This window comes from Varroa jacobsoni, unplaced genomic scaffold (genome assembly GCF_002532875.2).
Source record: "Varroa jacobsoni isolate VJ856 unplaced genomic scaffold, vjacob_1.0 scaffold_1378, whole genome shotgun sequence".
In the NCBI taxonomy this organism is placed as follows: Eukaryota; Metazoa; Arthropoda; class Arachnida; order Mesostigmata; family Varroidae; genus Varroa; species Varroa jacobsoni.
The window spans coordinates 65,086-78,783 of NW_019214280.1; the positions used below are offsets into that span (position 1 = coordinate 65,086).

Sequence of the window (13,698 nt, forward strand, 5' to 3'; positions counted from 1 at the left end):
TTAAGCCAGATCGATTTGCAGATGAGTAACTAAACTGGTCTAATTTTGAACTTCCTTGTCTTACGGCGTTATAACTTCCTGGATGATTTTATTAAATCTTTTTTTAGTGAAGCTTCTCGATAACCCCTAAAGTTCTTTTCAGCCTTACTGTTGACCGTTTTAAATATCGAGATATATGTCTTTGATCACACATGCCGACAATGTGGGGACAGCCATCAATCAATTTTAATTACACATTTATGAATCCAAGTTTTCAGCCGAAATGATACTATTCTTGTCAATCAACAGTACTTTATTAACTATCTGTATAAACCTGATACCTATTGGGCGGGCTTGACGATCTTTTTTCATGAAATCGTACTACTTTAGACAAAGATATATCCCAATATCTTACAGCTTACAGCTGTCAATCAACAACCATGCAGCTACTCACAAACTGCGGTAATATAAACAATTTTTTTAATGTTATTTATGTAATCGTGTTTGAATGGTTATAACAATGAAAGTCAGCCTTGTATTCGTAGGCGGCGGTGAAGATGTACTTTTTAGAAATATGTTTAGTAATAAAGGCGTTGTTATACTGTGGGCGTTCAACATTTAACACACCAATCATACGTGCACAAACAGTTCCTCAGACTATCATATTGGTAAAGAATAAAACTCTTAATTATCTTTACCTGTATATGATGAGGATATTGAGAGAAGATAATGCAGCCAGTACATGAAATTTTAAAAAAACATGATTGCTTTGAGATAACTCTATCATTTAATTATATCACAGGCAGACTTTCTGTTACAAATACATATGTGAGTTACGTTACACCAGATACTGGTAGAGATTCTAAATATGGATAACTTTTTTTATTCACGCAGGTTGTGTATTATGCGCCGCATAACGAGTCATAAAGCGCAATTTTTTCCGTCCAATCTCTTAAAACCAACTCATTGATTTGGAACAAAATCATGCAGTTTCTTATATGATGTTTTCTATTCAAACTAGCTTAGAGGCAAAGACAACAACGCGTGTAAAACTATTCGTTTAGTACGAGCGAGGCAAAAGTCAGCCAGGGAAAGAACGCCCTTTCATAAATCTACTCCATTAAACTTTGTTGCGAATACAGTCCTTCATCCGATTGTTAATTGATTAAATAATAAGATTCGCGTTCGCCAACATAATGTCTGTAACGCGCGTTTAACATCGCACTGTGCAGCAAATGACCTACAAGACAGGCGAAATTTTATAGAACGTGTCACACAATGCCAAACATGTAACGTCCATTTGCTTGTAAGAGCTGCTATACTTACTAGTTTGTTCATGAACTGCAATTTTCAACATGAACTAAAATCAACAACGCTTTAGATATCTGCGACGAAGCTGATGTATGAACAGATCCACCTTTATTTAATAACAGCAAAATCGAAAAATTTGGTTTTACTTAAAGTACTGCGACCGGAACAATGTGTGTCCCACAATCAAGCGTGGTATCTCCGTCTAGGGCGCTTTACACTTTAGAGGCATCTGACCCACTTTTACGTTACTTAAAATCATATGCTGCGCTCGAAAGTAACAAGCGTGGTGGATTATGTTGCCTCTTGAAGCCCGTAAAATAATGCAACGTGGGCGTCGTATTACGACGTACGTGTCAACTGTGGGCAACGTATTTCTGTGTTGTTCGAGAATACGATTTAAGTTTTGAAAGCGTTGCCTTTTCCAAACGATACGATATTTACGCCGCTACATCGCTTGAGCTTAGCATTAACAATAAATTGATTATTTCATCCGATTACATTGTTTTAGTTTCTGTGGACAGACAGCAAAAAAGCTGTGGAAGGTGCGGTATCATACCGGGCCTACAAGATGAACATATACTTTTGTCGAATTTATTACAAAACACAGTCATTAAAATTTCAAATTACGTTAAGTGGAAAGCGTAGTTCAGTTTCGACTATACAAGTCTTCGGTTTGAACACAGCAGGAAGCTGCATCAGTTAAAAGGGCGCCTTGATGGCGGTTTTGAAACTCAAGTTTTAGAAACTATGGAGAGCTTTTAGTTTGCAATGAACGCAGATATTGCACGAAATGATTACTTCTTCCTCTGAGTAATCTGGCTAAGCGGTTGAGTTAGATTCCCTATGTAGGGTAGACGCATCCACATGATTTCAATGGACTTGATTATATTGGTATATATTGCCGAAACTGTGCTATCTAACGCGTCACTACCACTTGACAAACTTGATATTACGTCATTGATTACTTACCAGTTTGTCCTAATAACGACAGAGATTTTGCTTATCATCACACAGTCGGTAGTCAGCTACCTGTTTTTGGCTCAACTTGACAATAAAGCTACATCAGGCTATTAACGGACCGTACTCTTTCAGTATAACGATCTCTTGTAAAACGTTCCTGTCGGCAAAAGTTACTTAGCGATCCTTATGAAGTTCGAGTACCCTGAGATGTAGATTGGTATCTCGTCTTGGTACATGCGACTGACCCATTTTAAAATTTGGTCATTGAGGCTTAGCTTAGAACAAAACATATATCACGCGACAGCTTATCTACCACAAATATCAATTAATAGTGAAGTATATGATGATGGCTTCTTAATACTACATGCTCAGAAGAGATCGTGGGTATATTGAATGTTTGAACTTCTAAACCAGTCAAATGAAATATACAGCGAATCGCTTGAACGTTTTGCTCGTTCTGTACTAAAAAGTTTTAACATGTTATTTTAGACTACCGTGCTTATAAGGGCTGTTTATACAATAACCAAATTAACGGGTGTTTGAGACACGATTTATTGAGTGATCCAACATACAAGTTAACATTGCACATCTTGGTAGTATCAGTACACACATCCGTCCGCCTCGTCAGCATATCATTTTTAACAAAATGTCCTCATAACCCGTTCGTTTATTATAGCTATATCTACGAGACCTTTGTCAATCGATTGCGTCGTTTCGTTTTGTGCAGTACTAATAAAAAAATTCTAGAATATGCTTTTATATGCTGCATTTTATGAATAAAGCAACGTATTATTTGGGATTGAAGAACCGATATTAAATGACAAACATCTATTCGATTATAGAATAGCCTTTTTTTTTAACTGCAAGAAAGGTAAATGGCGGACAGTGCAACACACTCCACATGCTTATAATTGTATGTATGCCACTGTGCTTTGAAAAATACATTTTTTATACGAATTTACTTGTGTTCAGAAAAATACAATTCTTTTACATGAAAGTATGAACTAAAAAATTATTAATTTTAATATCAATGTGCCAGATCGGAGAGACTGGGCATCTATGGCTCCGCAGCACATGACGCTACTTGGTACCGGAGGAGTATTGCTTTACACCTTGTGCAGATACACGTGGCTCTGACAAATGACCAGGGCCATATCCTGCAAAACGTAGAACTAAGTGCTGGCTTGTTCTATTCTACCCTTTCCAATTCCGCATAATAAAAATGAAGATCTATTTCCACCATCCTCTTCCATGTACTGATGAACTCTGAATAGGCAGAGATAATGGAAAGCTTGAATCTTTAACTCATATCCTCCACAAATAGCAATGTGTCGCTCAAAAAAGACACGTATCTGCTCCACGATGAATTATGAAAGCCCGTTGCGTTTTAAGAACAAAACTGTGATATGGTCAAGTCTTTCGAGCTGCTTCGATGACAGGTTATCCCATACAATTTGTACCAAGTTATCCAAGCTACCTGTATTTCAAACAGCGACAGCGCCGTGCACGAAGAGTGTTTCGTAATGCTATACATGTAGCGATTGCCCGCCACAATTTGTCTGAGATGTGCTATTCGAAAGCTTGGCCGCTCATGGGTAAAATTACCTCCAGGTACTTCAGGTTGTTCACACACTTTAAGGTCGTTCTGAGTATGGAAGGCGTATTGGAAGAAGCCTTTATGGCAAAACTACGTGGTCTCTGTCTTGTTCGAGCTAACTAACAGTATTAACGACCCTGTTTAATGAGCATAATATCATTGGCATGCAACGACATTTTTTCCTATCCCGCTAGATTTTCAACAGGGGATAGCAGGTGATTCACTATTAGAGAAAACGGCAGATGGTTTAGGACATCACTCTGTGAAACGCCAGTTGCTTCGACGAAGGGCTCCAATGTGCCATTCTGTCATCTATGTTTACTAAGTTTTCCTGTATTGTGCCCCTGATTGAATGCAGCATGTTCTGTAGGACCTCCATGAGCCTTATTAAAATTTTGTCCCTGGAGCTACATCAGACGCCGAATTTGAATATACGAACACGCCGAAAAGCGCCTGTCTTGGTATGCGACAAACACAGTGTACTTTCCGAAGCAGCAGGTGACATGGCATCAAGTTCTAGTTTCCTGTGCGAAATCCGTATTGTTCAAATGGAGCCCATTCAGTTCCTAGCATTTTTATTAGCTGAAGTGTAATGAACAGAGCCAGAAGCTTGTGGCAGCTATTCGCTATTGTCCTCTGAAGAAGGGTCGGAATGTGTAACTTTCTCTGTTGAATATGATGTTTAGGAGGACCTCATCATCCAGCTTCCAGCTCGCCAGTAAGCGTCCATGTTGTAGCAAAACATTGAACGGACTTGCCTAGCAAGGAGACGTGTCTTATACATTTTTCAAGTGTTCATTGCGAATTAGATCCGATCCTGACTAGAGTTGTTTCAGGAAGCACAGTACCTTGAGCATGGACAACTGAGCCCTAGCTTCTCGTGCGTCATAGATGTTTGTTCATTCCATGCGCCTACGTGCTAATGCATGATTCGTAAAACTGTGTTTGCCGCCGCAAACATAATTATCGGACACTCCAGCCCTGTATTAGCCCTGCGGAATTTATAGAGCACAGCGGTGATTTCTTTCTTCGCACTTATTTGTGTATCTCTCTTTCCGTTTGTATCGCCGGTTTGATTTGCATGACAATACAGGAAAATACGCTTTTGTCGACTGGACAAAATGGTTAAATACGTAAGTTAAAAGTGACATGCATATGTAATTTTCAAAAGCAACGCTAATACAAAACAGTTTCTGTGGCCGTGATATTGTCTCTTGTTTCACCGACAAAACATTTTGAAGCACATCTGAAGTCTGTTATCGACTTGTACAATAATAATTTTCTGATTTACATATACCACAACTGTAGGAAATAAATTACAAGATCACTTTGGCATTATATCTAATAAAAGGTATATACGCTTAAAAAGTTACCAAAATAGATATGACGATTCATTTATTTACATTCATATATTCAATGATGGATTTTCTATGGACGTTAAACGCACGCCCTCGGACTCGAGGTAAGAATCAAGGTCACATAAAGGGCATGTGTTAGTCTGTGACAATAGTAAGTTTCTAAGTAGAAACTAAAACCTAATCAGCAATTTTTATTGCTGATTAAGTTTTAGTTTCTATCACTTACAATCGAATAAAGTGCTGGGAATACAGCGGTTCTTGCGTTTGCTGATTATGGGCTTGGCTTAGTAATTAAAAAGTTCAATAATTACACAGGAAAAATATTTGAGCTTTCACTGCAATACATAGTGAATTTCAATCAGTCAATAAAATGTCGATCATACAGTGATGTTCAAGTACTCCCTAGGAATCTCACACTGTTGATTAACTCACATGACTGATAATTATACATTATTTTTAAGAGAATATGCTGCATTTAGACCAGTTATATTGCCATGAGTACCAGTAATAGAAGTTAAAGGAAGAATTAAATATGATATAGGTAATCATTTACTTTGATGCACAGTACTTACCTGTAAAAGTAAGTAACTAACTGTCAAAGGAAATTACATCAATGTAATACGAACTTTATCTCATGTAGTATAAAAGGCAATATGGTAAAGTAAACAATAAATGTCATATTTTCTTCTAACGGCTCACTTCATGTTATGGCTTTTACTCAGAGAAGTCCGATTTGTATTTTTTTGTTCTGTAACTTGCCTATAATGTGATATTCTCAATCAGTTACTTGTGCCTGATAGATAATTTATCGATAGAAGTCTATATTATATATCCGTAATATATACAACTACTCTGAATCTAATTTGTTTTTAATATATTTAAAAATTAAAATTTTTGTCCGTAATAGTTATTTAATTCATGTCGCCGATTTATGGTAAAACTGAATTAAAGCATGCAATACTATTCTGCTGACCTGAGATCGGTCCCTTACACGTTTACTGCCGAGTGATCCAATTTCGCTTCTGTCATATGGTATGCATGTCTCATTATCTATAGAACACAACGCTACTCGCAGTCGACAAGAAGCAAACGTGCACTACGATAGACAACACAATTGAATGGACAACACAATTGGTTGATACGCGACAAAAAGGGTCGAAATAGAATCTGGCTGTATTTAACAAAAACAAACTTATGGATGTCGTTAGTTTTTTGGTTGAGGTGATCAACAGTGTCCACACGTTGGTTAATCTTGGGTCTGTGACCACTCAGGCAGCTGTTTCCTACGATACGTTAAGCTACGAGAACTAAAATGAAGTTCCATTGTACAAAACATAGCTTGTTCTTAAAGAAATTTTTGTCACATCTGCCATTAGGGAGCGAATTATTTTTGGACAAGAAGCCTCTGATCTCGTTTTTTGCAGTCCGCGGTAAGCATTAAGCTCTTATGTAGGATCCACTAAAGAGACCTATAAACTAATGATTGTATTTTAGTATTCTGCAACACAACAAACATTAACCAAGGTCTACATATAAACTGCGTTATTAAGCAAGTTTTCATGGTCCTGCAAACTGCTTTGCTTTTGCGGATGGCTTTCACCTTGTTATAGATACAAAAAGGGTTCTATCTTTAAACTTTCAAGCATGTGTCATCGCTTTGTCTGAATAACGAAACATGACTTTGGGTTTGGCGATTCAAATGTCAAAATCGACGATTTCCACATTTAAAAAAAAATTAAATATTATGGGAAGTTAATTTCTATATTTAATAAATTTAGAAATGAATTACTTAAAATCGATTTCTGAAAAATTATTGAGAACAAGGGAAATTAAAAGGGTAGAAACCATAAAAATTATCAGAACATACGAGAAGACAAAATTTGATAATATTTTTTTCGCATTAAAAAAACATGAAAAAAACGGTAAACATAAGTTATAGAAGGTCTGTTCGTTATCTTTTCGTTATTTTTTCGGTTTATGTTGTTTTAGTTCATTTTCTAAAAAATCGTATTAGATCTTTTTTTATCAAGCTTTATACCTCCAGTTCGGTTATTTATGTACTTACAAATTGGGAGAGACATATTTGCTAGTGCTGACAGCCAGCTGCTTAACGATAATATTGGACATAAAACTGGGAATGATTTAGAACTCCTGGGGATAGAGGAAGAAATATATACAGTTGCGAGGATTTCATTAGCCAGTTTATATGACACATGTACTAAAGTCGATATGATCAGCTGGATATCATAGGAGTCATTAGGTATTATTGACTTGTAGCATAAGTAATCCGTAACTTGTAGGTAATAGTGTCTCCCTTCACGCTGAATCCGTCGAGTTTACTTCAAGGACCTCAGACACCAAGGTAGACGGTTTGTCGGTGCGTTAGTTTAGAACGGAAGAGGTCATCCTGCAAGCCGTTGATACAAGGTATTTCAAGTGGATATTATTATTATTATTTCAATGAATCATTACGACCACGTGTATGTTAAGATAGCTTAATAACCTGATTGATGGTTGACTTTTAGGGGTCAAATTACCAACTTTTGCACAAATTTTTTTTAAAGTTAGAAGATATGAATAGTCGTCTGGTACTATAAGCTTAAAGTTCAATCAAAACCGACACTAAACCATCATAGTCCAGTTTTGTTCTATTTTTTTTGTTTTGTTAAAATCCGCTTTCTCTTAATTAATTGACTATATCATAATTAAATTCCAATGGTCAACTTCGGCAAGCACATGCGTTGATCACTGCCTAACCTTATTTGTCCATGAACCACACTTTTGTTTGCTGGTTTTTTAAACGCCTGAAAGTGTTTGTATTAGACTATTATTGCTACTCACGACCAATTAATGGTGAGAATGTTATAAATTAAAACTATAGCACAATTTCGCCCAACAATAATAATGCGTAATCTACCCATTTTTATATCACTGAAGTAATTGCCTTTACACTTGTTATAGGGTACTAGGGTTCTTTCCTGGATGTTTTTTAAGTGTGCACCTTCTTTTTTTGTACGACTTTGTGGTAAGGACAATGCTAGCAGCCCGAGTACAGGTTTAATTTGTAGGTTCATAGCTACTAATTTTGAGAGGTCGACCCGCCGACAACACAATCATTGCCTGCGCAAGCTTTATAGGAAACTGCACATTCTATTGACAGCAATCATTGCTGGCCGCCTGTACTGAAGCTATTCGCGCCTGAAAATCAAAGCAGCCGCGTAGGAGAGCTAGATTTCAGCTACTGCCCGGACAAAACGACAACAAAACAATGAAAGGAGATCGTTTCGTTACAAGGCGGAGAGAACAGGGGCGCCTAAGTTTGGTTGCCGACGACAGTATTGTTGCCCGATGATGATGGTAGCTCTTGATTACGGCTAGTGAATATCTCCGACAAAAGTTGACCAGCTATACAAAGTGGTTGTCCAGAACCAGAGCATTATGGAAATACTACGAAAACGGCATGTTAGATTTTTCAACCGTTGGTTAACTGCTCTACCAACTTCAGCCGCCAGCTATATGGACAAGCAACCCCTAATAGCATTCTTTTCTATTTGCGGTAAGCCACTGGACGTGCGTGACAAAGTTCGTCGAAGATTACCCTCTCAATACTACACTATCAGCTGGTAGTAGTATCGAAGGCTATTCGTGTGTGGAAAACCAGAAAGCAGCCTAAAAGTGGCCATTACAAGACATGACATGACCTAAAGACACTTAACTACGAAAATTTTTCTTCTGAATTATGCCACTCCATTTTATCCACTTCGTAATATAAATATGCGTAACATAAATACGTGTGTTTCAATTTCTTAAATTATAATAGATTCTAAGAATGCATAAAGTATGCAGTGTTAGTTTATTGATTAATATATTTTACAACAGAAATGCTACAGTTATCGAAGAGACTAATAGCATTATGTACTGGATTGAATATCACTAGCTTAAGTTAAGAAAATTACTGCGCAAATGACACTTTGTTACAAGATCGCTGACTACGCGCTCATATTATGCATTTGACAAAACTAACATCCATGATAAGCAATAAATAAAGTTATAAGGTTAAATTTGTATAAAAGCCCGAAAAAGATAACGTTAGTTACAAAACTTGTTTCCTGGATTACTGCTACTCCACATGATCTGTATCCGTCACAACAGCTTTAAATGCTGACGGCTATCTCTTGATGATTGTTTTCGGCTGCAGTTATGATAGAACTGAAATTACCTAACGACACCTGTACTGTAATCCATTTCATGTTTTCATTGTAATTGTTTCTATTATACAATCTAATATACTTGTTGTATCAATCTGCAGTAGCATCCCATTTTTTCATATTTTACCTTACTTTAGACATCTAAAGAAACAGCTGAAAACCATCTAAAAGATTCTGAAACTTATCAGCTCCCTCCATGTGAAAGCATTTAATAAGCTAACATCTGTCGACGAATAGAAACTTGGTAATAATATAAAACTGTATTTGGAGACTGGCCTCTGACCGAAATAGCTCATGATGGGTTATGTGGAATCTAGAGGATGAAATTATGAAATATCAGTTTTCGTACTGCTCCGTAAAAACAGGGTCTAGTAACGAATCAAGGCGAATACAAGATACTTATAAGTATTCGTGTAATGTCTTTGCAGGGCTCGACCTACTAGACGATCTTCCCGAAGATCGGTCGACCCTTATCAACTGGCTCTACTCCATGCAATATGTCGACGAGGAGGAATCAATAGGAGGGTTTCTCGGCGGATTTATTATCGGACGTGACGCAAACGAGGTTTATTTGAAATTCATTCATTTTACTCATTAAGCAGCTATTGTACCGAATTAAATGGGGAACTTGTTTACAGGATTTAGTTTATCTCTTTGAAAATGCTACTGCTGCTTCAAAAAACAAAAGAAACCGCATCGAAAATACGGCACTAAGGAAAGCATAAAATAATTTCAAGTATTTTCAAATTATGTGTTGAATTGCAGATAAGACGAGTATTTTTAACAATCAATTTTTGGAGACTAAAATTCCTGAAAAATCACAATTAATATCAGTGCACTCTCGTTATGTTTCTCTTGCAGCAACAATGCTGGTTGGACATTCCATCGTTAGGCTTAACCTATACAGCACTAGCATCATTGGTGACTTTGGGAGATGATTTGTCAAGGGTGAAACGGGCTGAAATTCTGAAGGGTCTCAATAAGCTGCAGTTAGAAGATGGGAGCTTCGCTTCGCAATGGTTGGATGGCGAGATTGATATGAGGTAAGTCTTACTTCATTTGGTGATGCTCGCGACTCACACAACAATTATTCTACTTTACTATTATACTGTATAATACAATGCTTAATGGTTTAATACTGACTTCTGTTCAGCGTCCTCTACTCGTTTATGGCTTAATACTGATCTTTTATGAGGTGGTAAGGACTACTTGCAACATACGTTAAAAAGCAGGATAATTCTAGCGAGCATATATCAGCGACTATGACGTACATTATAACCTACCGTATTATCACCAGTTCAAGTTGTAGCTGTAGATATAATACTTGACTTCAATTCTGTTTTTTGTTTCTTAAAAGAAGGATGCATTCTGTATAAAATAACAAACTATACTGGAAACGGCTTTGATTTTCCTTCGCTTAAGGATCTTTGCAACTGATTACTGATTTTCCTTTTCTTAAACGTTTTTTAGAAGTGTCTTCTATTCGAAAAGGAGATGCAACTTTATGTTCTGTTATATAAAGCCCGTTGCATCAATCTATAGACACTGGTGTCTGAATATCTCGTTTATACTTGTTGTATGTTTGAAAATTTCTAAATATCTGGATATTCTATTATTGGGAATACGAAAACGTGTTTTTTCCAAAATGTTTATTTATATATAAAAAAAAAAACGCTAAAGTTATGAAAGTAAACTGTTAATGGGCTTAGCGATTGAAAGCGTGAGCTCGTTGAGTGAACGTCTTCCCTATATTACATTCTACGTATTATACTCAGTACTGAAGCAGCAGTGAAGATATGCAGTACTTTATGTAGAATGAAGTTTATCTTCACAATCAGATATAAGTAATAAGATATTTTACCTAGTGGCGGAGATTCAGGATTCACAAATTATTAAAAAACGAAGTTTTTTTCACAGGTTTGTTTACTGTGCAGTGTGCGTCGCATATATGCTGAACGATTTTTCAACGATCAACATAGATGCTTGTGTCCACTTTATCCTAGACTGTTTCACCTATGAAGGTGGGGTAGCATGTGTACCTGGGTGTGAAGCGCACGGTGGTTCCACGTATTGCGCGATTGCCTCTTTAGCTCTTCTAGACCGATTGGATGCTATTGGAGATAGACAGAACCAACTTGTGCAATGGTGCCTGTTCAGGTAGGCAAAATATATACTTATGTGTTTAACTGAGCGCTATGTGAACCGTTTTATGGAGCGATTGCAGTTAATCGCGCTTCCCCTCTACGATAACGAAACAGGATAATTAATTAATTATCCTGTTTCATTATCGTTATTATTGTTAAATATTATTATTAATTAAACAGGAAAATTAAATGAAAAAACTTGATAGGAATGTAGAGATGGTTGCTCTCGTTACAGGCAAGATAAAAAAGGCTTCAATGGACGGCCAAATAAAGTCGAGGATACATGCTATTCATTCTGGATTGGAGGTAAATATTTGAGACAGTGGTTGAAAAATAACATAAAGCCAATCCTACTCAGCGTAACAAAATTTCGAGCGTCGGATTGTTGTCCAACCGCTATGAACGGTGTTACAAATGTGAGCTGTTGCATATTTGTTAGTTGTTAGTCTAAGCCTACTAAGCTTGCAATTTCATAGTTGAAAATCTAACTGTATTACTGTGATATAACTGGAGTCTTTTCTCTTTATAGGGACACTACGCATCTTGAAAGCTTTCCAGCATTCATCTGCCACACTGAATCGCGACTTCCTGCTCAGCGCGCAGAACCCCATTACGGGTGGATTAGGAAAATACGATGCTAGCGCTCCAGACCCTCACCACACTTACCTTGGTCTGGCTGGGCTGAGTTTTATTGAAAAGGATACACTCCGTGAAGTTCATGTTCCACTCAACATCTCAGCGAGGGCCCACGACGCTCTCAAAAGCATACATGCCACCTGGTAAAGCCACTTTATTGATCGCCAAAGCCATACAGAATGTCAGCAGGTGCTACTTGACTGAACAGCCAGCCGACACAAAAATCTTTAAAGAGGTTGTAACCCTTTTTGGGAAAGATATTTAATTAATAGTGTATTTAATATCTCTATGTGATTGCGAGGATACTAGGAAGAGAAGAGCGCATTGGCCCGTCTTAGTATTTGGCACTTATTTCAGATAACCCTATATATAATATGTTCCCGTAGAAGGAATATGGGTCGCAATTAGATATATAAAGAACTATATACGTTATACTTTATTAGTTGTTATATATAAAACTCACGGCTACAACGGCAAAAGATGAGAATTTATAATATACAGTAGATGACAAACATTCGAAATATTAAAGTAACATCGAATGAACGCAGTGCGTGTTTCTGAATAACCAAGTCACTAAGAAAGATTGGTTTAGATAAGTGATTTACGTACGCTGGAGGAACAAATTTAAAGTGTAAAGTAAATTATAGTAGTTTTGTGTCAAGATCATTCTGCTTGTACCCCCTGCTAATGTAGTTAAGTTTTCCGCACGTTAAAAACAACGGAAGGGACGATAAGTAACAAGAAATACAATTTACTAATCTTTAGAATGAGTTCTCTACGAATCCAATAAAATATCTGAACATATCTGAACATGAAGAATACTGAGCATAACAATGTATTATATAATATCTGTGTTGTACACAACTTCTTAAAACGTAAATGAATGGTACCTGTAGTTCTGTGAGAGCGATTCAATAATAACTGAAACCAAATGCGATCATATCCCGAGTGCCTTGGTCAATATTGACTTCGATTAGAAGAGGGTGTTATTTTAAATGCGAAACGTCTGCTGTCTAGGCGGCGCATACAGCAATACATAGACGAGTTATCTAACTATAATTTTTTTCTGGGATAGTAGTGTCCAGAGTGTCCAATAATTCTTATACACAAAATAAGAACCTCACGTATACAGTTATTTTTTTTTGCTATGCATCTTCATTGTTTAACAAAATACACCTGTAATTAGCGTTAGTGTTTTTAATTCTTTTTCAATATCTTTGTTAATATGGTTCCATAAGGCACCGATATCGGACATTGCTGCACATATGCACTGTTTTTTCGTCTCACACTTCAACATGATGTTAAGCAATTTTTATTGCAATTTCTAAGAGAAAGAAACAAAGATACAGTAGGACAAAGGACAAAGATGAACATTTGCAGTGTACAATGATTATCCTTTCATGGAGATCTATTATTTTTTACACGTGTATCTAAGCTAACATACGCATTCAAAGATTGAATAAGATGTGTATGATAATATATATAATTGCAAAATTACATTATAT

At 36.7% G+C, this 13,698-nt stretch overlaps 1 protein-coding gene and 2 long non-coding RNA genes across 5 annotated transcripts; 1 reads left to right on the forward strand and 2 right to left on the reverse strand.

Moving 5' to 3' along the window:
* Nucleotides 1–2,778: 2,778 nt before the first annotated feature.
* Nucleotides 2,779–6,212, reverse strand: LOC111269328 (uncharacterized). The gene is made up of 2 exons (XR_002685724.1): nucleotides 6,179–6,212; nucleotides 2,779–4,839 (listed from the first exon to the last, which is right to left on the reverse strand). It is a non-coding gene; the product is annotated as an uncharacterized LOC111269328 (long non-coding RNA).
* A 139-nt stretch (nucleotides 6,213–6,351) lies between these two features.
* Nucleotides 6,352–13,653, forward strand: betaggt-I (geranylgeranyl transferase type-1 subunit beta). 3 transcript variants are annotated; one of them, XM_022848825.2, is made up of 6 exons: nucleotides 6,352–6,635; nucleotides 9,842–9,978; nucleotides 10,275–10,456; nucleotides 11,331–11,570; nucleotides 11,793–11,863; nucleotides 12,087–13,653. In XM_022848825.2, the coding sequence occupies exons 1-6, from the start codon at nucleotides 6,518–6,520 to the stop codon at nucleotides 12,338–12,340; spliced, it is 1,002 nt and encodes a 333-aa protein (XP_022704560.1). In that variant the 5' UTR covers nucleotides 6,352–6,517; the 3' UTR covers nucleotides 12,341–13,653. The 3 variants fall into 3 exon arrangements, with proteins under 3 accessions (XP_022704560.1, XP_022704562.1, XP_022704559.1); XM_022848827.2 differs by lacking the exon at nucleotides 6,352–6,635 and adding an exon at nucleotides 8,423–8,761 and having other exon boundaries at nucleotides 12,071–12,319; XM_022848824.2 differs by lacking the exon at nucleotides 6,352–6,635 and adding an exon at nucleotides 8,430–8,761.
* On the reverse strand, nucleotides 7,364–8,387 carry LOC111269332 (uncharacterized). The gene is made up of 2 exons (XR_002685725.2): nucleotides 8,207–8,387; nucleotides 7,364–7,612 (listed from the first exon to the last, which is right to left on the reverse strand). It is a non-coding gene; the product is annotated as an uncharacterized LOC111269332 (long non-coding RNA).
* Nucleotides 13,654–13,698: the final 45 nt, after the last annotated feature.

Excerpts from the sequence above, each read along its gene's own strand:
- betaggt-I (XM_022848825.2), top strand. The coding sequence starts at position 6,518 with ATGAAGTTCCATTGTACAAAACATAGCTTGTTCTTAAAGAAATTTTTG. Across the intron at positions 6,636-9,841 it reads CTCGTTTTTTGCAGTCCGCG|GGCTCGACCTACTAGACGAT; the intron begins GTAAGCATTAAG and ends ATGTCTTTGCAG. Across the intron at positions 11,571-11,792 it reads GTGCAATGGTGCCTGTTCAG|GCAAGATAAAAAAGGCTTCA; the intron begins GTAGGCAAAATA and ends CTCTCGTTACAG.